This window comes from Sparus aurata, chromosome 21 (genome assembly GCF_900880675.1).
Source record: "Sparus aurata chromosome 21, fSpaAur1.1, whole genome shotgun sequence".
Taxonomy (NCBI): domain Eukaryota; kingdom Metazoa; phylum Chordata; class Actinopteri; order Spariformes; family Sparidae; genus Sparus; species Sparus aurata.
Genome location: NC_044207.1, coordinates 15,984,157 through 16,010,138, shown reverse-complemented (window position 1 = coordinate 16,010,138; position 25,982 = coordinate 15,984,157). Strand labels below are relative to the sequence as shown.

The following is a 25,982-nucleotide window of genomic DNA, read 5'->3' as shown; positions in this document are numbered from 1 at the left end:
TTCTATTTTGTGTATCTGTGCAACTATAAGGTGTATTAAAGATATAATAATAAAGGGAACACTTGAAATGTTTGTTCAGATGTGTATGTATCAGTATATATCTCACTGAATGTTGCAACTTTAGGTTTGTTTAGATTTAACTTTCTATTCCTAACTTGTCACAAAGCGGTACATGTGCCCTTGTTAAGTTTACAGTGAGAGTTAAGAGAAATAATCATGGTTTGTTTTAGAATACATGTTTTGGTTGCTGCGATCCCAGATGGACATGGTCTGGCTTGCCGCGAGAAAAAGCCCATATTGGTCGCCACAAAAACAGGTGGAAATCTTCCCAGGTTTTCTTAAAAAATATCTAACAGTGTGTCTTGAATTGTGGCGTTCCATTTTGCAGCCTTGTTGGCTTTTAACAACTTCCCTAAATATCACTACGGTGCAGAGCTCACTAGATGATGCCTGTGAGCCATCATATATTAATCGTCATTAGTAGTCCAGATACAGATCACATGTTGGTGTTTTGTGTATCATTGAGGTCTAACAAAAATGTTAAATGCATTCCCTTCCTCATTTGCGCACCCACTTTTTCATTAATTGTAAAATGTAAATTTTATACTGTGCACATCTATGTTTGCGAGCTTGCAGGCTTCTTCTTAACGACCTTGCTGCCACTGTCTGCCATTGCAGTAATACTTGTTTTGCCCGTGTGATGTGTGTCCTTGTGCATCTGCATGAGCCACTCTCAAAATTACAATACTCACACATATTAGTAAAAAAAAACTCATCCAATTGAAAGAAAAAAAGGTGCTGAAATCAGTCATCCATCCAAAATTGGAAAACCAGAACATGTCACATAGTATTCATTCATTCATACATTTGTTGTCATGCATTCATTCATCGATCAGTCTTCTGTAATGATAACTTGTTTGCATGACTCTTTTGGCGACGGAACACTAGTCCCCCAATCATGGCTGGTTATTCTCCGTGGCAGCTGTAAACAGACTCTTTGTCACTCAGCGACTCAATAGATTTACCAGGTGGATGCGAGATGCATACTAACATGAACGTCTATAAGACAGTCAGTCAGTCTCCCCCTCCAGCTAAGTGGCCGGCTCAGAGACAATGTCATCTCTGTCAGCAGCACAGAGGGCTGCAGTTTTGATCTAGCTAAACACAAGGCTCGGGCGGAGAGGAAATGGAAAGAGCCGTTAACCTTTTCAGTTGTTGAATAATGAAAATGCAAATAACGTCAGGCCCTGTCCAGTGTCACCGCTCATTTATCCTGCATTGTATTTTTCAGTCCATCCTGTTCACTTACAAACAAGTGAATCTGTTCTGGAGCTCTTATATGATTATTTGTTGAAATGAACATGAATGTAATTATTATGTCACTATTTCCTGCTCTTCTACTCTTCTAAGCATTTTCTTCTTTTGGCTTACCTTTTTTTACCCGGTACATTCTCATACAAATTTTGCTGCACTATTATTGGTGAAGGTTCTTACTGTTGGCCTTCTTATAACAGCTTGACCCCATGAACTGCTTAAGCTATTTAATTCTAGCTTTAAGCTTGCAGCTAGTTTTCTAGGTATTAAATAAAAAAAAAAGATAAAGTTTTCAAAATGTTGTGCTTGTTCAGAACTAAAAAATTGTTTTCTATCGACTTTCTATTGAAAAGGAAACTCTGCCAGGGAGCTACATGTTTACTCACATATCTTCACATATACATGATCGTGCGATATATCAGGGCTTTAAATGTGGCTTTAACATTCTCTGTTTGACTGCAAGAATTTGCGATCAGCACCTTAATCAGAGATACAGAACGTGTCTACTTTTCTCCAGTACACAGTTTTTACAACTATTGTAGATGCAAGAACGTGTCTGATTCTGTGAAAAAAATATGGATGAACTTGAATGTATGTAGGTTGCTCGTAAGTCATAAGAGGGTGAGTATTTGCTCTGACCTTGAATACAAGTCAGATGCATAACAGTGTATTTAGTTCATCATAGTATTTAGATCAAACTTTTGATGAGCAAAATCTGAAATGGCTAGATAAGAAAAATCTCTTCTATTCCGCGTCTAAATAAAGAATCATATCTAGAGACTTGGTGTACTCTGAGATTTGGAGCTTTCAGCATGCATTTCTGTGCCATTCATAAAGAGGGTTTTTTTTTTTTTTTTTTTTTGCAGTGTGTGATACTAACAGGCAAAACAGAAAAACGCCTGCATTGCCAGCCATGTTCTGCCTGTGCCTGTTTGGCCTGTTGGAGTCTGTTCATTCTGTTTGTGTCCTGTGTTTGCAGTGCGTACCAGGTGGTGGTGGAGGAGGAACGTCCACGCAGAGCACGAGGCACGGCAGAAATCCTGCGCTGCTACCCAGTTCCCATTCACTTCCAGAACGCCACGCTCCTAAACTCCCAGTACTACTTCACTGCTCAGTTCCCCGCCGCTGGCATCCATTCGCCACAGCCCTTCACTGTGGGGGACAACAAGACCTATAACGGCTACTGGAACGCCCCGCTGCTGCCTCAGAAGAGCTACAGCGTCTACTACCAGGCTGTCAGCACAGCCAACGGGGTGGGTGTTCCTGTAGTGTTTGAGTTTCCGAAAGTATATGTACTCAAATACTGAACATAAGTTCAATCTTGAGGTTCTTTCCTTTAGTGTCTTCATTTAGCATTGCCGTATACATTTTATCCACTCCATTTAGAAGTTTTTTATACTTTTAAAATAAAGATTTTACAAACAAAACACATGATCAGTTTATAAAATATCATGTATTGTTAAATGAATAAGAAAACAGTTAGTATGCAAATGATTGCATCCTGTTTTTGACTTTTTGGGGGAGTCTGGTTTGTGAGTAAAGATCTTGAAATTATGGTATTTTGAAGCATGGGCCTTATATTTACATGTTTTAGTGCATAAATGATTCATACTTAGATGTTGGATTGGTGGACGGTAGCAATACGATGGCACCAGCTGCGACTTTGACTGTCAAAGTTACATCCACTGTAAGTGCTTGTTTTTGTCACTCTCAAGTGGAGGTTTTTATTCTCAGTGTCCGAACAAATTACAAAAACATTTCCTGCGGAGACAAACATGTTAAACAATAAGACCAGAAACATCCTCACGCTCAAGAAGAAGTCTCACTCCTACATCTTGCGAGAAGTGGGTTGTTCCAGGAAGACCACGTTGGAAAGAATTTATTTTCATGGCTGACTATTTGATGGATTTTGACAATCACGTTCAGGCAACAACTGTACCAACTTACCTCTCGCAAGATTTCAGAGCAAGACTTCTAAAACGAGACTTGTGTTTCTGGTTACAAAAAGGATCTACTAATTCTCTTTGCCAAAAACAGTGTAGGAATCTGTAGGAACTCTTTCAAAAACAAGCACATTCATGGGACGTCATTTTGGCAGTCAGTTACCCCAAAGGATTACATTGCAGCCACTGCAGCAGTGTTGCGGCTGCCAGCTGAGACGATCTACTGCACCAATTCCAAAACCTTTGGTAAGTATGAATCATTTACACACCAAAACATATAAATATAGTGCCCAGTTTTACAAATACTGGAATCCCCCTTTAATAATCCCTTCACTCTTACAACCAAACACTAGTGACAAAGAGAGGCAACAGTGCGTACCAGCTTGACATTTTTTTGTTTGACAGCATGTTTTATAGTGCTGCGCTAAGTATGTACACTACACAGTCTCAGCTCAGCAACTAAACAATTAGGGCAGTCGAGAACATGTCAAATTTGTGTACATAATTAATGAACCAAGAGCACTGACTTCAGAAAAAAATCCCACTACTTAAAACTGAATGTGAAGGTTGACTTTTTTTTTATGTTTCTAGTTCTGTATACAGGACTTTTCGTAACACTCTGCCAAGTTGAACCACGTCTCGACTTTTTAAATCATAACCATATTAAAGTGTACATGAAATGCTAAATGTTGTGATGGGTTTAATGAGAGTGAAGGGCTCACTGACAGATTGATTGACTTGGCGACTGAAATGGACTGAAGGGACTGAAGTGGCTGAGTACACAAGTCCCTGATGCCACGCAGGGAACGGCTCACATAGGCAGACACATGCACGCAGCAGCACAATTGCATTTGGCCTCTGCTAGATGTGTCAGTACGCTGGCGGGGTGCACCAGCAGCACTGTCTGCACTCTTAATAGGCTACAGCAGGGTCAAGCGTGGAATGCAGAGCCCTATGCGGTGACATGCTCTCTCTCGCTATTACTGTTGCTCGGGTCTCCTGCCTTTTCCAATGGCGCTTCACGCCAAATGCCACGCAAGCCTTTGATCAGCGGCATTTAAGAGAGGCAGTTGTCCAAGCAGCATTTAAGTGTGGGAGGCAGACAACAACAATGGCGGCTTGCCGATCGTACAGGTTGAAGCCTCTGTCATCAAGTGGCACTTGGCGGGGCCCCTCCCTCCGCGGAGCCACAGCAGACAGCTCAACGGCGACTTCGAGAGCCTCGCTGATTGTGGTGCTGAATGAGAATCACCATAAACAGCCACCTTGAGAAACACCAGCACGTCTTTAAGGAGGCAATAAGAAGTAACACGTGCTACAGGGCTGAATCCAATTAGGGAGTTTGCTCTTGAGAGTAAAGCATTAGCGGCCTGAAACTTTCCAATCAGCGAGTGGTATTAGTTGGCTGATAGTGTTCTTTCCCGAACAAACAAAATGAAAGAATCCCTTGTTGATACAGAACAAAGCTCCGTCTCCTTGATGGAGACATTTCTGACATTTTTTTTCTACTCAATATTTTGATTTACAATAGCCAAATGCACTCTCTTTCATTAAGCCATCACTGTCTGTGGATAGCACCGCAAGCTTTAATTAATGTCTAATCGTGCTGGAGTGATTTGTTTGAGCCTCTTAAACAAAATTAGCACTTAGAAAAGGTGCGTGGCATCCATACCTAGAATACATTTTTTTTTGCCTTCTATTCAAATAAAAATCTAATATAACTTCCTGTAATGTTTCCATGAACAAAAGGACAGCTTAAAAGCTGCGGTAATGTGAATACACATGCACCCGGGATCACAGGAACATTGATGTTTTTTCTCTTTCTCTCTCGTCTTTATTATGCCTCTAAAGGCTGTTTCTCCCATGTGTGCTCATTGCTCATTGGACAGCTTGGCCGGGTCAAACACAGGGACACGGCACTCGTGTCTTTTGTGTTGTATTACTCACCGCCTCCCTGTTCCTGTCTGTGTCCTTTTTCCTGTTCACCAGACCATTGTTGACAACAAACTTCTCTGCCAACAGCGGGAGCAGTGTTGTTGTTTTTTTTTTTTTGTCTATGTTGTTGAAGGCTGTTGTCAGAGCTGAAACTCGATTACATATTCAGAAAGGCTCCCTGACGTGTCATTTTGGAGCCCTGCATGCTGGGTTGGTGTCGCTTGTCACAGGGCTCTGGTTTCTCCACAGTGGCTGACCACCTTGAGCTGCAGGCTGCCGACAGATCGCTGTTGGCTGACAAATCAGCAGCTCAGCACCACTAATCTGTGCTGTAGGCCCTCTCGCCTAACTGCGTTTTGTGTCACAGTCATTGAGCTCAACAGATGATAGGGGACAGCGTGGAACTGGCCGAGCTGTTTTGTTGTAACCATGGGTTCTTAGACAGGTGTAAGAGTGTGTGTGTGTCATGTCTGACATGTGTGTCATGATAACTTCTGATTCTCTTCTATTTCTTCCGCCCTCTGCCCCTCTCCTCCCGTAATTTATCTGTGTGTACAGGAGACCAAAATTGACTGCGTTCGAGTCGCAACCAAAGGTAGGAAACGATCCCATTGTGTGAATGATGACTGAACATCACTTGCATTTGATTCCTAAAAACTAACACAGTTAACATGTTTTTAAGTGAATCTAACAGAGATCAATATCTTGACACTCTCACTTTACATTAGATTTTTACATTAGTGTTAATGTGTTTGTTTGAAACAGTGATTCCCAACTTTTTCTGTAAGAAGTACCGCCATAGCCCAGTCCAATTGACTCTAGTAGTCCTTAGGCACCACTAGTGTTCCAAATGTTTTGGCTTTTTTTTAAAACTGTTAAAGTTATTTAAAAATTAATTATGTTATAGGTGATATAATTGTGGATGTTGCAATGTTTTCATGCAGTTTATTTGTCAATGTTTAGTTCAGTTCGGTCATGTTCAAGGATTAGTTCACCCAAAAATGGAAAATTCACTCAGCATCTACTCAACCGGCACTGATGGAAAGTCTTAAGTAGATGTGGACTTGTTTTAAAACGTAAGAAAACAACAGAAAAAGAAACACAAGATGGCTCTGGTGCAATCCATGTCACTGGAATCCCCGAGATCCCAAGTTGATTTGAAAAGATGTTATTTACGACCTCAACACACAGTCAACCGTATGTACCCACTTCAGACGGCGTGCACAAAAACACTTTTAGCTTCTATCCGGAGACTTGGTTTATATCAGATGAGCTGTATGGAGCCATTTTGTTTTGTCTGTATGTTTTGTTGACTCCAAAACAAATAATGACTGAATTTTCATTTTTGATTGAACTGTTCCTTTGATTGCAATAATGCCTAAATTAATTGCTCCACTATGTGGATTATTTTTTTTTTTTTTTACATCAAATCATTAATATTTTTCATAAATAATCAAGCAACTCTACAATCTCTCCATGCACACCATGGCAGTATCAGAAGTACCCCCTGGTTGGGAAACACCGTTTTAAAAGACAAAATTGTGTCTAATGTTCTTGGTCAATGTATTGACCAGAAAAACATGTGTTTTTCCGTGACTGGGAGGCAGCCTGTGTGCCCATTGAGGTCTCGATGTACTTAGCTATGCTGCCTGTACATCCTGCTCCACACATTAGAGGTGATGAAGTCTAAGCACCATTGATTGATTCGGGAGCAGAATTGATAAGGCCGGAGGGAGCCCCAGTCACACTCCGTTCCAGGCCGTAGGAGGTCCTGTCACATGCTCCGGCAGTCTTAGATATTGTGGGGGTTGCATGCAGCTCCACTATGGTTTTATTTTTATTTTTTTGTGGAATTCGAGATATCTCCATCTACATGGCTTAACAGGCTGGAAAGTAAAACGGCACACTCTAGAATTACAGGCATCATGTAAGCAATTCATCACCTGGAGGGATAGATTTGAATGCTCTACATTAGGTTCTATATGAAATGATTGCTGTTGCTAAGTTGGCAAAACAAAATGTGAAGTGCTTTCTAATATTGTAATGAGTTGCCTCAGTGTTGCATGATGATGGGAACTGTTGGTGTGGCTTCAGTGTGGCCTCTCTCTCTCTCTCTCTCTCTCTCTCTCTCTCTCTTTCTCTCTCTCCCTCCCTCTGTCTCTCTTGACTGCATGCTATCCTGGATCCACTGACTCTACTCAGCCGCCATACTCGTGACTCAGCTCACGACCCCTTACATCCGCATCGCCCCAGCGGCTGGCGACAACCAACTAACAGGTCAGAGCCGTAGCTTCTCCCACCATGTTGGTTATTCTGTCCACGACTTGGTTTTCCCACTGTGTTGAATGTAGCAGTGACATTTTCTCCAACAGAAAAACAAACAAGTGGAATATTGCACGTGTGTGGATTTTGATTGTTGTCCTGCTATTTGCATAGAATCAGTGACTAAAACAAAGACTGGTAGACGTTGTTGTCTACCTTCATCTCCTCAGCATTAGTTGACATGAAAAACGTGTTTGAGGTGTGATCGTCATTTGATGTGTCAGTGTTAGAGATTTTCGGCAGGAGTTAATCCCCTTTCATGAATATTTCTCATTATTTCTGGGAGATTAAGTGTTGCTCAGTGCAGTTGTGACAACTGTAAACACACAAAAAGGATGCTGAAGTGCTCAGTGTGGAGATCTGGAGACATTTTAAGAGTGTAGTAATTAACTATTGAAATTCTTCTCTGCTCCGTTTTGACTAAGTAATCTCAGACCGGAGCAGTGGTGGAAAAAGTACAGAAGTCAAGTACTCAAAGTCAGATATTCCTAGTCAAAAATGACTCCAATACAAGTGAACGTTAAAGTACCGCATTTAAAAATACTGCATTTTATTATTTTATTTTTTTTGTACCTTTATTTGCAATGCATTGCTGTATCGTTGCCACAGTTTACAGAACTAATAGTAGTCCTGTGTTTATTGGCAAGATTAAAACATATAATAAGCACTTGACGTAGCGCGGGATCATGGAAGCTTTGTTCACTGTTGAACATTCACCATTTCTGATGTGAACATTTCCGCCTGAGTAACTTACAATAAATTTTCATCGATACCTCCCATGATCCTGTGCTACATCATCAATCATCGTCTTTTGTTTTGTTCTGATTGAGAGACCCCTAGTGGAAGAAAAATACATATTGTGCGCTAAGTACATACATCTATCTGACCTTAGAAATGTTCCCAAATTAAATAATGTTTTAAAGTTTTTTTCTAATTGGTCTAGTCACCTTAGCCGACTTGTTCCTCACTCTCTGACGTATCATCTGATGTTTCACCTGAAGTTATTACCGACACAAGACCAAATAAAACGCACCGCTGCCTTACCGGAGTACATTGTTGAAACATTTGACAAAATGTGAGCAACAAAATAAAAACTCAACAAAATATGCAACAGAGGTGTGGTCATTTTTATGGAAATGTTACATATAATTTGTTTAAGAACTGTACTTTCTTACTGTCTACCCTGGTAGAATATTGACTTTCAGCAGCGAATATACAGCGACTCACAGCTCAAATGGGGATTTGTCACTGACAACCATCCTGTTAGATTAGCCTGTAACACTATATTGAGACAAAATCAGCTCCATCCGTCCAGACGTGATTACAAATATGTCCCCAGTCTTGAAATCCGCCACAGCCCTGCCCTAAAAACTTATATCTAAATAGAGATGTGGCTGTTGAAAGAACAATATGTCACAAACCAGCCCGGGATAGATATTTACCTTTTTGATAGGGAGGGAAAATGGCCACGCTGTAGAGAGAAGGAACCCCGCTCTAACAGATTTGTCTGACATAACAATTTATCATTCTAAATTTACCCCTAGTGACAAGGAATAATGGTGTTGTTCAGGTGGACAGTTGTCATTCCGGCAGCATTGCTCTCCTCAGAGTGCTTCTTATCACTTCCCAGGGAGCAGATGCTTTTTAAACAAGACGCTTTTTTTCCCTCCTCCCTCTCTCTTTGTGTCTCTTGTTGTTGGCTATCTCCTCCCGAGCTGATATTTAATGTTTTGGTTATTTCAGGCTTTTTTATCTTCACGGGTATTATCTTTCCCGCCACGCATCCTACATTTTTCTACAGCCGAGCAACCATTTGCCCCAAACATGATTAACCAAGGGTAAAGATGGTGCGCACTTATCTCTCCTAGTGCAGCTCCATCCACAGAGCGCTCATGTCCACTGAGGACACAGCTGAAGGTGGACAAAAGGGAGTCACTTACTTTTAAAAATGAGCATTACTTTGAACCAATTAAGGTGTATTGATATTTATGGTCCAGAGAATGCCGCAGAATATCAGCGTATTGATTGATATGCCCTCAGTCCACCACACTGTCGCATCAATGAGAGAGAATAGTGAAAGCCTGAACGTGCACTCTGACGCTGAACAAAAGCAAATGCTCGTTAGATTTTATTCACATTCCTGATTAATTACACTTTCTTTGTCTGATCTTTTTATATGAATTGGGATGTTTTTCAGGAGCAGCCACCCACAAACCTGACGCCGTGGAGCCCGAGAAACAAACTGACCACACGGTGAAGATCGCTGGGGTCATCGCTGGCATCCTCCTCTTCGTCATCATTTTCTTAGGAGTGGTGCTCCTCATGAAGAAAAGGTAAGCTTTCCTTTCTTACTCGTTGAAATACTACTCCAGATTTGTGGAAGAGGTTGAAACTGAACTTTCCGAGTCCTCACAAATAAGTAGTCTCTGTTTTATCATTTTGTATATTTCTCCCTCAAACGGTAGTATTGTCAGTGTCGTGGTAAATAATTAATTTGATTATGTTGATACGCCCCATTAAGGCTGTTTACAACCATGAGATACAGTGTGCCATGAAAAATTAATCCGTTTCCACGGCACCCTCAAACAAATGTGCAGCACTTCAATGACACTGGAATGGGAATAGAAAAAATGTTTTTGAGGCTTGTGGAATGGAGAGAGGCTTGCAGGAGATAAGAAAGAAAATATGATGAAAGGCTCAAAAGGGAAGATGATGGCCGCATAGCCGAAGGCTGAGTTTACATTAGCCCAGGACCCCATACTGGAAGTTGGTCCTCTGTACATATCCCAGCAATCAGCTGGATAAAGCTCCGCAAATATCAACCCCCCTTTTGTCCACAGACAGGCTTGAAATAATAGTTTCCGCAGAGATTTCTTAAGCAGACACAAGTTGACCTCCTGTGTTGTACGTGTAGATTCTTAGTTTTTGCAAATTTGCATGTAAATAATTAAATATGCATAAAATCTCAGAAGACAGATGACAATTTTCTTTTCTAAATGTAAATAATCAGCTGGGGAAGTTTTGCAGTGATATCTGTAAGTTAAAATGTGTATCATGTCAAACATTTTTTGGAATAAAATCATATGGAATATTACAAAACATACCTTTTAAAAGCAATTTCCTCAAAATGCTTTTTTTGATTAAGGTTCCCTTGGTCAACCCTTTAGTAGAACTTACATACACTAAACTTTACAGTTGTATTTGTTTCAACATATCGGGGGATTTCACAGAGGGGTTTGTTTGTGTATCATTAATAGCTATATTTATTAAACATTTTATGACAAAAATCATGGCAGAAAATTGGTGTTTGTTGGCTTTTTTACAGTATCGTCTATTTTATAAAGTCCAAAAAAAGAGATACTTTGATAAATCGGAATAGAAGGAAGTTGTGCTCGACCCCAAATATCCAGTGATCAAATCAAAAAACCGTGAAAGGGCAGCACATCTCAAAAAAATCACTGCACTTGTTTAAATTGCTAACAGCACAATAGATGAATTCATAAGGACATGAGGCATGAGTATTTTGCCCTTTTTTGCCCTTGACTTTTTTGGAAACTTGTGATGTGCTGCCCTCTCAAGTTTTTTGGGGATTTGCATACTCAAAAGTCCCTCTGTAAAAACTTTTGGCTCTGATATATCAGCAAAATTTAACTATGCCTTATCCAATGTTCAGGTCTCTGGTCTGAAAACTTGTGGAAACTGGTGCATATCTAATACGTCAATGTCTACTTACATTTAAGAATTGCAAAATAATTGCATTAATGTTATTAATTAATCAACTGGGAAAGTTTTTTCTCTATTCACCTGTACTCTCCCCTTTATATTTAAATTGTAAACCACGAAAGGGAGAAAAGAATTTCTAGTAAAACTTAGTATGTGTTAGTTGTACTTTCCAGCACTTTCTCCTTTGACGTTAGTTTAATTTGTCTTGACCGTAAGAGTAAAGGTCAGTGCAGAGAAGAGAAGATGCAGCTGAGTGGAAAGGTATAGCTGTGCGTTAATATTATCACTTTGTTCCATTTTTATTTTTGAGGGTAATTTTTTTTTCTACATCAGGCCCCGCCTGTGTAGCGCTGTGATCAGTAGGTGGGTGTAAAAAATCAGCACACAGTAATGGAATTGTTTCCAATTAGCGTTAATCAAACCAGAGATGGAGATGACTTCATTGGTTGAATTTTGTGTAATATGCTGTTAGCAACTGGGAATCGGAGTTGTGTTTAGACATTCAAACTGCTCATTAAGTTTCAACCTTGGAGGTCAGATATGGTAATTTTTTATAGGTGTATAAAACGATGTGTTGATAAAAAGGGGGGTTTTAGTGACAGAACGGTCGCGTCTGATTTGCCACCATGTGCTGTAGAGCAGCTCATTATTAGTTTAATTAGAGAGTTTGTACTGTACTGTATTCCCCCTTGCAAAGCATGACATGACTCCAAGCGATCACCTTTGCCCTCATGATCACTAGTTTACCTCCACGTAAGCCACCATATCTGATTTTGTTCATTTCTACTCTTTTTTCAAACATTAATATATTTTTACTTTTTCTTTCCTTTTCATTCCATCCCCTCCCCTCCTCCACTGCTTAAATCCTACCACCACCCCAATCGGCAGAAGAACCTATCACTCCTACACTTACTACCTGTAAGTAACCACTTTGTGTAATGTTAGTGCCATGCTTCTCACCCACACACGCTGTTTCCCATGCATGCAAAGAGCCATGTCATCCTCCTCCTGCCCAGAGCTATTACAGAGGCCCAACTGTAATCTCTGCCGGAGGAACGGAGGACGCCACTCCAATGCATCTCCACGCGACGAGCACATCACACTGTATGTCACATTGGCACGACTTCTGACGCTGCTACACCCCCACGTTAACTGAACCTGCCACCGAAAACGTTGGTGCAGACATGATTTCTGCTCGACTTTTAAGGAGTTTGTTTATCGTATGATGAACTAAACTGCCTTAATGATTGTACGGCTGCCAAACTCATCTTGTGGAAGGAAAAAAAAAGGAAAAAAATCAATGCAGGAGCTACTGCATTTTTACTGAGTGTGAATTTTTCATTTGCCTCCGATGATTTCATCTCTGTTGACTTTGAAGTGCCTATCACAGTGCATCTACGCTTTAGTTGTGCCTAGAACCTCAATGAGCTCAGCCCAAACATTTCACATTTTCTACACTTATGTATATACCCTGCAAATGCAAAAAAAAAAAAAAAATGCTTTCAATAATTCTATGGAGTATTGCTCATATTTATAGCTATAACACTGAAGATATAAGCATGAGCTGATATGTTGACGTTACCAATTTGGCTCCATATGCATGTGATAATTTCAAGTCTTTCTCTGCCCCTACTCCATCCTCATCAAACCATCTCATGCTTTTTCCTCCCCTCTTTTCCGAGCATGTTTTTTTGGGTTACTGCACGTCCATCCCATTGATTCTACGGTGATGGTGGAGTTGTGTCTTTAGCTGACAAGACGTTTGCATCGCCGCTGAACGAGCTGATGAAATCACAGAATTGCCTCCTTTCTATTGACTGTAGATTTCTCCAACATCCTTAAACAATGGCCGTCTTATTCGTCGCTGTATTCACTCTTAATATAACAGCTGAATCCAAATCACACCTCTGAATGGCAAAGGAGCTTATTCTGCAGCTCTGCCTTTCCCCGCTGTAGCTCATAGGCTCCCTCTGTACGTTCTTTGTGATGGATGCCGACTAATCTGTCTTGAGATGACTGTGATCAGAGGACAGAATGGAGGCTGCCTCACATCAAAGAACATCTCCGAATACACCTGGAGATAATGCTACTCCGCGTGTCACTCATATTAGATCACAGCTGTCTTGAATGGAAAGCCCCAATGACTCGGAGGAGTGGTGTCATCAAAGCTGAGCGCACACATTGACCAAGCTAAGCAGGAAGACACAAGGTTGTCAGTGGAACGATCAAAATACCAGTTTTGTGTTTCTGTTATTTTAGGCATTACATGCAAATGATATTTTGCATTATTTTCACGAACACGTAAGGGATTTAATGGCTAATTTTCAGAAAGGTTTGTTCTAAGGCATGTTTGCTTTGATTGACAGGATTTAGGTGAGTCAAATTGGATATTCTGGCTCTAAAAACACTTATGGTAAAACGAAGGCTTAAGGGAGTCCCTTTAAAAAAATTAATTAAAAAAATAATCATGTATTTGTGACGTCGACAGCACCGCATCCTCATTTTTTTCTAAATGTCAAAATGAAATGGGGGGATTTACTGTGAGGATTTAAGAAGAAGGGGAAAGAGTGGGTTGTGAATGTTGTGACTCCTCTCCTAAAGCTGACAAGATAACAACATAATATACAGTCAGATAAGATGAAGGATTAATGATTCCCACTGGGACATGTGCCATCGCAGCAGCGAAAAATGAAGTAATAGTAAAACAAGCTTTATTTAAATCACAGGGATCTCTGTAACAAGTGATTCTGTGATGGAAAAATCTAAACTGCAACAGCCCCCCGGATATTTTTACATGCACAATGCCTTTTCAAACAACATCCACTCATCGGCCACTTCATTAGATATGCTGCGATGTGATCCGATACATCAGCTCTACTATAAAATCTGCATTTGCAAAGATGAAACCGTTCTGTTTCGAATGATACCTGTCAGAGAAGTGTTAATTTAAGCACAAGTTCATTACTGAGGTTGTAGATTGCAGTATATCAGCAGCAGCTTTCAGCATAATGCACTCCAGTACAACAACAAACACCCCGACTTTGACCTTCATCATAATCACACAGTAAAATTACTACCTACTGAAAAAGTATAAGCTTCATTAAACTAGAATTCTTGGCAAAGTTGTTGTATTGGATTGAAAGTCCTGAGAGTGTAATACATCATTTCAAAAGTCAAACAACTAATTCTATGACGATTTTAATCATTGTTATTCACCAAGTTCCTGAACTACACTGCTATTTAAGTGTAGGGATCTTTACTGTACCTCAGTGCAAAAAAATATGAATGATTTTTCACATGTTATTTCATCTCTGGCTGCTTTTGTTGGAGTAAATTAATAACAATAACATCAGGATGTTCAGCGCTGGGCCTGCATAGCTAAGTGTAACTAAAATGAATTCTCTATGAGGCCATAAACAGGTAGTGCTATGCATCATGAGTTATTTATGTTAGAAATGATCCTGGAGGGTGCCAGTATATCCCATTCAATGATACAACCCCCCATCCTTCCATCTTTTCCTTATATCTGTCTCTCTTGTGGTTTGCACGGTATGCACAGAGAAGCATTGAAGCATGTAAGCTAATTGGATAGTCTCTGATTTGCACCTTGATTTGTTAATGCAGAAGCCGAAATTTTTGCATCTCAATCCTTCTTCCAATTCTTACCCCAACCCTTTGTTTTTGAGAGCCCCATTGTTCCTCAGAACAGAGCTACAAAGGGAATTGGTTGAAATCTCCTGCTAAGAAATGGGACAACCCTTCAAGATCACAATATGTCATCAGTTGTTGTCGATGGCGTTTATGTGAACAGGCGCAACCGAACAATTTGAATATGCTTTTTTCAGCTGTGGAGATTTCTCTTACCATGGCAATCCCGGTTTTATCGTAATGTAATTTGCCATTTATCTGATGGAGATAGCAAAAGCGTTGATGCTTTATTCACTCTTAACACTATCAAGTCATCAAATAAAACAATACACTGCTTCATTACCTGGCTACTAGCAGCACTTAAAAGGCTGACTTTAGCAACCTGTGCTCCTACACTGCCAGTCTGCACTGATATTAAAGGAGTGGTACCAACTGCTGCAACTTCACCACTGGACTTTAGTTAAATTTTGGGCCATCAAGAAAGGGGGGATGCAACATAGAAATATGTCGAAATGTGGGACTATTATACACACATTTTGCAATAACAATGTAAAGTTGGCTAGCTTCACACTGCCCCTCTGTCTCAAGATTTGGGACACCCTACACCTGGACGTGGAGCCACAAAATGACGGTGTACTGCTAAGTGGTGGGAGGACGGGTGTATTGGGATTGGGCCGGCATTAATCTTCTCACCCCTATTTTTACGGCACTCAGTGTGTCTAAGTTCAGCTCATAAGCAAATATAACTAATATGTTGCACATACCCAAAGTTCACATTGTCAAATTAATTAAAGACTGCATTCCAAAAATGCTCTCCTCTGAAGCGTTCTCTGAAGTGCTCGTCTGCACTCCTGATGACAGGCTTGTTGCCAGCCGTGAGATTACAACACCTCTATGATTGATGAACCCCATTAATGCGCTCATGCATTCATCAAAGTCTTTTAAAGGCATGAGAACATCCTGCAGTCGCCAAAATATGCACTTTAGGTATATTGCCAGAGGTGACTGCGGGGGCTAGCATGCAACACAACATCAGTCAGCGCGCTCATTAGGGATGCAGTTACATGTGTGATCAAATATACGACCGTCCTTTAATCAGGTGGTCGCACCGGCCGCTGTGCCTGCTGCTGCTAGGGACGAGAGAAAGATCAATTGGCATAGGGCAAGGGTTGAGATTGGGTCTTAATTCCCGTGAGGGTTTCGATTCATCCATAAAGAAGCAAGCATGTTGAATACAAGCACACCTTAGGTATGAGGTGATCTGAATGTGCAGATACATGAGTTCTTCATTATGTAAGATGAAATTCCTCCATGGAAAATGTATAAACTTTAGAAACATTTCCACACCTACAAATATATTTAAATAAAAGTACAAAAATGGGAAATATTTGGAATAGACTGCGAGGTGCTCCACTCTTGTAGCAAACATTTTAGTCACAGCAGGAAACTACCTTAAGTGAAAAAGCTTTCAAGCTTCAATAACACATCTTTGGGCCAGCAGAAACAAGTTGATATGGTAAACATCGTTTCAAACAGTTACTTAATTACACATCGAGTAGTTACAGAGCTTTCCTTTGGAGTCAGGTTTCTGGTCGTACAATGAGTGTTAGTCCAATATTCCCTCTCTTTTAGCACGGTTTTTGGTCTCTACCAACTCCTGAGAGAAATACATATATAGTTATTAAATGCGCCAATATGTTCACCAGCTATTCACTAACAGTGATAGTGTACAGGGTATTTTAGGGGTTAACAGTAGATGTATGGGCCAGCAGCAAAATAACAAACAAACTGAGCAACTACCTTGTGAATATGGGTTTAGCCACTAAACAGCCAAATATTTTGCTCAGGAGTTGGTGGAAATCAAAACAGAGCTCAAAAGAGTGAAAACTTGACATTTGTCAGGAATATACCCATAAAATGTGTGGAACAGGCAACTATTTCCCTATTTACCTCCTTATTTAAAACTATTTAATTATAAAAAAACATTAGCCCATATTTGCCCAAAGTGGGTGTTTTAAATATTTGAATTATGCTTGATTTTTCTTCCTGGTAATATATTGTTTCACTTCATAAAACTCAATTTTATTCATGACATGTTCCAATTTCCATCTGGCAGGTTGTCACTTACATCATAAATCCATTAGGGCTGGATGAATACATGCATTGTATTGAGTGGCCCCAATAACAAACAACTGTATCACCTGTAATTTACCAAGCTCCTGCTGTGTCATAGTGTTGTATGATTTACTTTTTATAAATATGTGTATTCCTTTTAACTGAAAACACTCGGAGAGAGACAAATAAATCATCTTTCCCGTTCTTTATAAATCTTTCTTTTCATAATCACCTCCACTGCACTCAGTGTCAGAATCTGAGGCCTACTAAACGTACCATGTATAACACAATATGCTCAGGGCAAGCACATTCATTAAACCTTACAAGCCGAACATGCAGCAGAATCACATTAATTGGTACAAGCCTTGCAGATTTTTGCACCGACGAGCTCTGAATGTTGATGAGGTGGGGGAAAGAGGAAGAGCAGCTCAAGCAGGCAGAAGGGATGTCATGCATGGAATGACAAAGTTTAAATGCATACATTTTGAAATGATGTGTCTTTCATAACACATCTGCCTGTCACAGTTTGGCACCTTACACATTCTCTTAAGCTTCTTAATTGCAACATATACATATGACATGTGTTGGTATAATATAGACCAGCGAGGGAAGAATTTTTTCCCTTGGAGGGCCGAAACCAAAACATAATGTTAGGCCAGCAGCCAAAAGCACCGTTTGTATTGTATTGTAATGTTAAGATGCAAAATGGTACAAGGATCTTAAGTTTCTTTGAAGCTCTTTTCTGAGGTTTTTGAATGAATAACCCTTTAATAAAACTGTTTAATTGAATAAAATAAAATGAATGCACTAAAAGAATGCAGATATACAATATCTTATTTAAGAACTTCAGAAATTTCATTAAAAGTGTTTAGAGCGGAAATAGATTGAATGTTATTTTGGTTATAAAATGCAATTTATAGAGCTGCTATATCAGATTGATGCTAGACCGCCCTGTTAAAGGTGAGCGATTCTGGAGTAAAATAGTAGATTGCTGAGTCTCATTCCCAGATCGTCAAATACTGATGCTGACTTGGACTTAGCCACCAACCCACAGTGTGTCAGGCAGTGTCAGGATTTGAATTTCAAATCCAAAGTCAATCAAAACAAGCTTGCAGTTTCATTACAGAAATCAAACGTGAGATTGGCAATCCACCCCCATGACTGTTGTCAGGACATAAAACCAATGGTCTACTGACCTTTGTAAAACAAGACTTGATAGTCTAACAGTTGTATAGCCTTTAGTGTAAAACATCGACATTAAAAATCTTAAAAATATAAAGACTAATCAAAACCTGGATTTGGAGAATGACCCCTACAAAGTGTCAATATTTGAAGACCTGGGAATAAGCCTCTGCAGTCAAAAATCTTTCTCCAGAATCGCTAAATAGATATGTTGATGAAGGTTCTCAGTCATCCAGGTCATGGTAAATCTAAGTGCTGTATTGTAGGCAACTGGACTTGTTTCAGGGTGACCCTAACCCTCCAGGTAGTGACTGACGAAACCTTTTGGATGAGAGTTGAAATGTCTTCAAGAGACTGAAACAAGTCCAGTTGTGTACGATACAGCCCCTGGAGCTAGATAGAGAAGCAAAAACCAAAAAAAAAGAAAAAGCTGAGCAGCATTTGAATGACAACATTTTGAAAAAAGTTTCTAACTATTTGGTACAATTCTGTATTTTAGCACTGTTAGTGTTAAGTAAACTTTTAGTAAACTTGACAATAATGTCGGAACAGGAAGCCCAAAAACCCATTCTTAAACAGTTCTTCTGTTGAAATAACATTCAGAGGCAATAAGTAGTTCTTTACCAAACCCAAAATGTAACAAATTGTAATAAAATCTCAGCTATTATAAAAGTAAGACCAAATGCTCTGTACAATATTACAGGTTGATACTTTATCTGCAACACTAACAACATAATCATCCAGAGCACTGTGTCCTCTCACATGTTTCATACTTCACATTTTGAAGCATGTATTATAAGCGGCGAATTTAATGTTCCAAATTTAATTAAATCACCTCAGTACGAACAAATCCTTGGTCATGTCAGACTGCACAAGGCTCCTCGTGCTGCAGTTGTTTTTTCAGCACAATTCATTGTTGTCTTTAGATGGACAAAGTTATGGAGGACAGACTTCATTTTATTGTTTGTTTAAAAGAATACTGTTTTACAGAATTGATGAAGCAATCAAGTCAGCAGATAAAGAGTATTGTGCACCGCTGAATAGAGCCTGCATTCAAACATAGTTTCTATTGGTTTTTCTGCTGTTACTTCCCCTGAAACAAACAGATAGAAGAATGGATAGATGGATGTATGATGGATGGACGGACAACCTGTGTTGAAGACGGGTAGAAGTTTGAAATGAGACACAGTGCAAACAACTACTGAAATGCTCCCACTGGGCCGATCAAAGACGCTTCTGTTGCCCCTCCCAGCTGCGTGTCAGTCATCTAACACGCACACACACACACCCATGCACTGCGGATGTGTGTGAATCGTCTAATGAAGCCTTCTTTGTCTCAGTGTCACAAGGTTTAGGCTGCTCCAGCGCTGAAATGAGGCCCACCATGCTGAGCTTGAGGTTTTGAAGCTCCCGTGTTAGAAGTTGCAGCCGCGTCACCTCCCACAGAACAGATATTCTGGCAAGCACGCGCACTCACACAATCCTTGCAGCTTCCTTTTTGTTGTCGCTGAACCTCGTGGAGTTAGGAGCTCTGCTCACTAAGATCCTGGGTATGCCAGGCCTGTCATGTACTGAACTGCAGACAATCTCTCTAATGAGAGTTGCCTAATATAGTCACCTCCAGTGTTTGCTCAGTCTTTACTTCTACAAACACCTCTGCCATCTGTCTGTGTACCATCCCCTTCATATGCACATTCAATACTGATCAAAGAAATGTGTGATTGTATTGTCATGCATGCCTGCAAGTAATCAGTCCTTACATTCTTTGTTGGGATCTTTGCACATGCAGCTTTTTACGCTAACTATCTGGGGATATGATAAATGATCACATTCATCAGCGTGCACTAACGCTATACTGTACTCTTCCTCGTACTATCTCTGTTGGCACATCACACTCTGCAATATAGTCATCTATCATTAAATTTTCCATTCTTACAAATGAGCAGAGAATAGCATGCCAATTAATCTTCATCTAACACCCACAGCGCCTAGCAAACATCCCAGTATTGCTGGTGCTTTCCTCATTTTGGCACCGGTGTCCGTGCTGCCTCGTTTATCTCCAAGGCTCTTGCTTCAGCTGCTACACAGGCCAGGAAAGCAGAAATCCAAGTCTTAGCAGAAAGAGAAATAAGAACAGTGATACAGTATTAAAACCTGGATTATAGTGGTTCTTAATGGTCTTCTCCATGAGTGCACACAGTGCCGAATCAGTCTTAATATCGCCCGGGGTGCCTACAGCTCCCCTCCCCTCCTCACTCCCCCCTACTACAATATGAAGCTATACCAGAAAAAAAGAGACAAGATTGCCATTTTGTTCCCCGCTCTAATTGCAGATTAAAGACAAAAAGTGGGTCCGGCAGATGAAAATGTCACTACTTTGTCACTTTGCTTTCTGAAGAACCGATCCACTATTAGCCTCACGTCGCGGCCTTCAGAGCAAATGACTGTTTGAAGGCAGCGGGGGCCTGTTGCCATATGGCACGAGACAGCGACGAAATTGAATAAACAGAGGAGATTTGCGAAAACAACGCAGCAGGAGTGCATCATTAGACAGCAGTTGTCCGTGAGAGAGACTGCAATTCAAATAGGCAGAGGGGTCACACAGAGAGTAACAAAGTGTGAGGATCAGTGTGAGGGCTGCCGTAGTTAATTCTTACTCGGCGCTCCCCTCCAGCTACGGAGCAGCGGCAGCCATCAGATATACAGCTACAGTATGTTCCCTCTCAAGCTGTTTGCCATTTTTCTATAGCGATATTTCTGTGCAAATGTAGGAGTGTGACAAGGTGACACATTATTTATCTCCACGGGGATCGGGATACAAGGTTAAAAGTGGCTCCTATCTCTGGGAGGTCAGGGCCGGCTTCCGAACGGCGTCAGAGCTTTACTTATGACACCTGAGGGTTTCAGCTAATGCCTTCCTCCTGTTGTCTAACTCCCATAAATTGATATAATTTGATAGAAAGAATTCAAACATATTGATAAATGTCATAAAAATGTAACTAGAGCAGACTTCCAAAGGCAAGGCTGTGACTTATATTACATGTATCATGTTTCAAAAGAAAAAAACAGCAATAATAATAATGACATTAAAAGAAATACAAAGTCAGACTAGTAGAATTGAGGTTGCTTATTTGTATTTACACTCAATTATCATTTTATTACACCTACCTGCAATTTATCAGCGTGGGAGCCAGACAAATCTGCAGGCTCATGTTTCTGGCTGATACGTCTGGCCACCCTCCCAATCAGACAGATTTCCCTGCATCGGGCCAGTCACAACAGTTTATCTAACACCTGGCGGGTGTTAGCCGATGACTGACAGAGGACCGTCACCTGTCTGGATTTTTTAAAAGTCGCACATCACTTGTTTTGAAGCTCTGATTGGTTAAAATCAGTCATGTCATGGGTTTTTGTTTCAGTTTAGATGTTTCCTCTTTTATTTTGATAGATTTATCCTCATGTGTCATGTTTCACTTTCTACTTCCTGTCTCTATCTTTCTTCACTTCTTTTTTAATTGCCCTGTTAATTTCACCTATCTCCTGTTATTCCTCCCTCCCTCTGTATCAGTTCTTCCGCTTCCCCATGTCAGTCCTGCATCTTCTGCATTCTCTGGTCCTGTCCTCATGTATCTGCATTTGCTCATTGCGTTTCCTCAGTGTTTGAGGTTTAGTTCCTCATAACTTTGTTTTGCAATCTTCGTTTTTTTTCTTGTATTCTTGTTGCTTTTTTGTCACTAGCAATATATCGCCTGCATTTTGATTCTTTTGATAGTGGCACTGTAAATGATTCTTGCCATTTCTTTCCTACCTGCCTGCTTCACTGTATCTGCATCTGCGTCCTTACGTTTGGCAAAACGTAACAAATCTAACTGCCTCTGGTCTTCAGGTCCGTCAATTTGATATACGTAGGTCCACGCAATGCACCAGGCTCAGGAAACTTGGGTTAAACTGTCAAACTTGGCAGTGATGATCAAATATAAATCAGTACAATCAATATAAATAATGTCTTTCATCAAATGCTTTCACGGACACATTTGAGTGTGTTCTAATTTGAGAAAGTTTTTGACCAGGCAGACATTTTTCCTGTTCACAAACAGACCACACATTTCGTTGCCCTGCTTTGTAGTAGGTCACGTTTCATTGCTCTGATTGGTTATAGGTCTATCCAATTGCGTCCCGAGGCATTTTGGTCTGCACCAGTTGATAAAGCCCCAAGGAAATCAAAAATGAACTGAGATGTTCCAGGCTAATACGCATTTGTGAATTAGTCTGGTGATGCCGGTCTAACAATTAATGCAACAGTCCTGGAATAACTGCTGCCTTGAGGTTAAAAGCTTTACCCCCAATTTCCACTGGATACGTGTCCGCTGCGTTGCAGCTCCGATCCGGTTTTGCTCCGCCGTCCGCCGTCCGGCAATCCCCACCGGTTGCGGTTTGAGTCCGCTGCGGCGCAGTACGGTAGACAGCTGGCTCAGGAGGCAGAGAAGTTCCCGCGATAATCACATGATCACTCACGACCGCAGTTATAGGTCTGTGTTATTAAAATCAAGAACACGAAGTGTTCCCGACCGAGGGATTAGCAGAAAAGCTTGTGTTTGTCTCTTTTTTTGAGATTTATGTACTGGTGTCAACACCGAGTGTTTTATTTTGAAAGGTAACCGGATGCTGTTTGCGGTTTGCAGCGGAGACGTATCCAGTGGAAATTGGGGGTTAATTTCCACTGGATACGTCTCCGCTGCGTTGCGTCTCCGCCACGCCAGCGGAGCAAATACGTTTCACTTTAGTGAATGTGTCAATCTCCACCAGGTCCGCTGCGCTGCGTATCAGCTCCGTCCCAGCTCCGGCAGTCCGGCGCCCTCCGGCACAGATACGCAGGACTCCTATATCTGGCGGATGCCGGAGTGCGACGCAGCAAGTCAGCTGAATTTAGCACCGAGCAGACAGGAAGTCAAGCGCTAAAATAACAAACAGCATCCGGTTACCTTTCAAAATAAAACACTCGGTGTTGACACCAGCACATAAATCTCAAAAAAAGAGACAAACACAAGCTTTTCTGCTAATCCCTCGGTCGGGAACACTTCGTATTCTTAATTTTAATAACACAGACCTATAACTGCGGTCGTGAGTGATCATGTGATTATCGCGGGAACTCCTCTGCCTTGTGAGCCAGCGGTCTACCGTACTGCGCTGCAGCGGACTCAAACCGCAACCGCTGGAGATTGCCGGACGGCGGACGGCGGAGCAAAACCGGATCGGAGCTGCAACGCAGCGGACACGTATCCAGTGGAAATTGGGGGTTAGATTTAGTTGAGACTGTTTGTAGATGGATGTTGATTTATGGACTTTTTTGTTTCGGCATCCAGGCTGTTTGTGGTGCTGTGGAATTGCCCCATTATAATTTAAGTCCATTCCATTTGTACCAATGGGAGCAGACTCAATTCTAGACAACACACACACACACACACACACACACACATACACACACACACACACACACATACACTACATCAATTAAGATTAAATGCACATGAATGTTTTGGACATGAATATTCAGTTCAGTGTTATTGACCTAATGTATATGAAGGCTGCATCAGAGCCTGCAGACACAACAACAGAACCTTGTAACTATGAGATTTGTGTGTCGATTGGGGTCAAACAGCTATAACCTTAAAATGTCGCCAATGTTTAGAAGCTTTCATGAATAAAACGGTTGGTGTGATTGTGGTACAGCTTTATAGGTTAAAACATCAATCTGATGAATCTCAGTATCAGTCAGTAAAGTGAAGCCAGCACAGGTGAAATCTGAGCCCGGCAGCTGCTCCTACATCAATGGAATCAATCTGGTGTGTGTGTGTGTGTGTGTGTGTAGGTGTGTGTGTGTGTGTGTGTGTGTGTGTGTGTGTGCATACATGTGAATGTGCGCACGTGTGTGTGTTTACTCTGTACACAATGGTCTAATGGTGTTTGATCGGGAACAGATTGCTTGTAGGCCCCAGCACATCAGCTCAAAGTAGGTCAATAAAAGCAGGTTGACTGTTTCAGTTCACCGTTCACAACTCTAATTCTTCGGCCCCCAAATACTATAGCTAATTTTAAATCATCAGGGCCACTGATGTATTTGGGTTAGGGTGTCACACCTTTCCACATTCTCCACGATTTATATTCCACTGCTTGAAAAAGCATCTGGAGCCTAATAAAAACCTAATGTAACCACAGCCTGGGGCGCATTAGCTCCGCCATCCCATTACATCTATGAGTCATCGCTGCCAGCATCATATCAGATCAATTCAAGCAGAGTCATTGTTGTTCTTATCTGATTGCTTGTTTTTATTTCTTCCCCCCCATACAGGAAATTGGCCAAGAAGCGTAAGGAGACCCTGAACAGCACCCGGCAGGAGATGACCGTGATGGTCAACTCCATGGACAAGAGCTACACGGAGCAGGGTACCAACTGTGATGAGGCGCTGTCCTTCATGGACACACACAACCACACGCTGAACACCCGCAGCGAGTGTGCGCTCACGCTCAATGGGCGCAGCGAGTGCGCGCTCACACTTAACGGCCGCAGTGAGTGTGCACTCACTCTCAACGGCCGAGGTAAGACGGTGCATCAACCTACCTGATCCACACACACACACACACACACACACATAGCGAGCACGGTGGAAGCAATTTATTTGGTTTGGTCAGGTGAGAAAGAAATCAGACTCGGCCACACAGGATATACTCACACTGGGATAACGTTAAGAAGCATGACTCCTGGTCCTCTTCCAAGGGATTTAGGAACATATTAAGGGTAAGAACCCAAATCTCAATATTGGTATTAAATCCTCATTTGTAGATTAAAAGAACACTTCTCTTAAAATTGAAAATTTTTACTCCCCCTCATGCTGATGGAAAGTCAAGTGAAGTAGTTTTCCTGGTCCACAAAACATTTCTGGAGCATCACAGCAAAACAGTGGTGCAGCATTCTCCTGAAATATAGAGACAGACTGGACTGGTCTTAAAATGTTAGAAAAGAACTGTGATCCAAGTCTCCTGAAGCCCCAAGAAATGAAATTGACTTGAAAAGACGTTATTTACATCCTTGAAGCACAGTCGAGCTTGTGCATCCACTTCAGACAGCATACGCAGGCTAACGCTTTTATTTAGCAGCTATAGTAAAGATTTGAGCATGATAAAGGATGTAAATGTCCTTTTTGGGATCTTAGGCTTTATGAGACTTGATTACGTTGGAAAAGGTGAATGGAACTATTTTATGTTTTTTGTGAAGTCCAACATGATACAAGTCCCACCATGAATCATGTCACTCTCTTTATCATGAAGCTCTACAAATGTTCTGTGGAACATCACCCTTTCATTTGGCGTGCGTATGTGTACATAATGACAAAATGTAAATTTTTCGTTGAACTATTCCTACATGTTGGGTCTGAACTCATCTAGGTTTTGACCAAAAAACTCAGTGTGAGACCAAATGACTTTATCTCATTACCATGATAAAGGTCGTTTTCCTTTTTTATCAATTACCGCATCCAGCTGCATGAAACAGAGTTCAGAATTGATTTTTAATTAAAAATAGAAAAAACCTTTCAATATCTCTGTTTTTTTACTGTCTGCCTTGTTCTAACTGATGCTTTATTCAGTCTGTGCAGTGATTTGACAGTAATTTTGTAGCTTTTGAAAAACGACTGTTGTTAGCAGCGGCAGTGGTAGTCAACAGGGAGCTAGCTTCTTCAAAACACTTTGACAGAATTTTCTATGATTTGATGCAAAAGGCTTTGATATGATTTTGAGAAAGAT

General features: G+C 40.9%; 1 protein-coding gene across 14 annotated transcripts in view; it reads left to right on the top strand.

Moving 5' to 3' along the window:
- The window catches only part of LOC115573034 (receptor-type tyrosine-protein phosphatase mu), a 179,065-nt gene that overhangs the window by 103,952 nt on the left and 49,131 nt on the right, over positions 1–25,982 (top strand). For 10 of the 14 annotated variants that reach the window (XM_030403637.1, XM_030403636.1, XM_030403634.1 and 7 more), the window contains exons 12-17: positions 2,294–2,567; positions 5,751–5,787; positions 7,395–7,469; positions 9,712–9,847; positions 12,126–12,155; positions 24,532–24,779. In XM_030403637.1, the coding sequence (XP_030259497.1) occupies positions 2,294–2,567; positions 5,751–5,787; positions 7,395–7,469; positions 9,712–9,847; positions 12,126–12,155; positions 24,532–24,779 (800 nt within the window). The remainder of the gene's footprint in view (positions 1–2,293; positions 2,568–5,750; positions 5,788–7,394; positions 7,470–9,711; positions 9,848–12,125; positions 12,156–24,531; positions 24,780–25,982) is intronic. The other 4 variants (XM_030403640.1, XM_030403639.1, XM_030403635.1 and 1 more) reach the window with 1 other exon arrangement.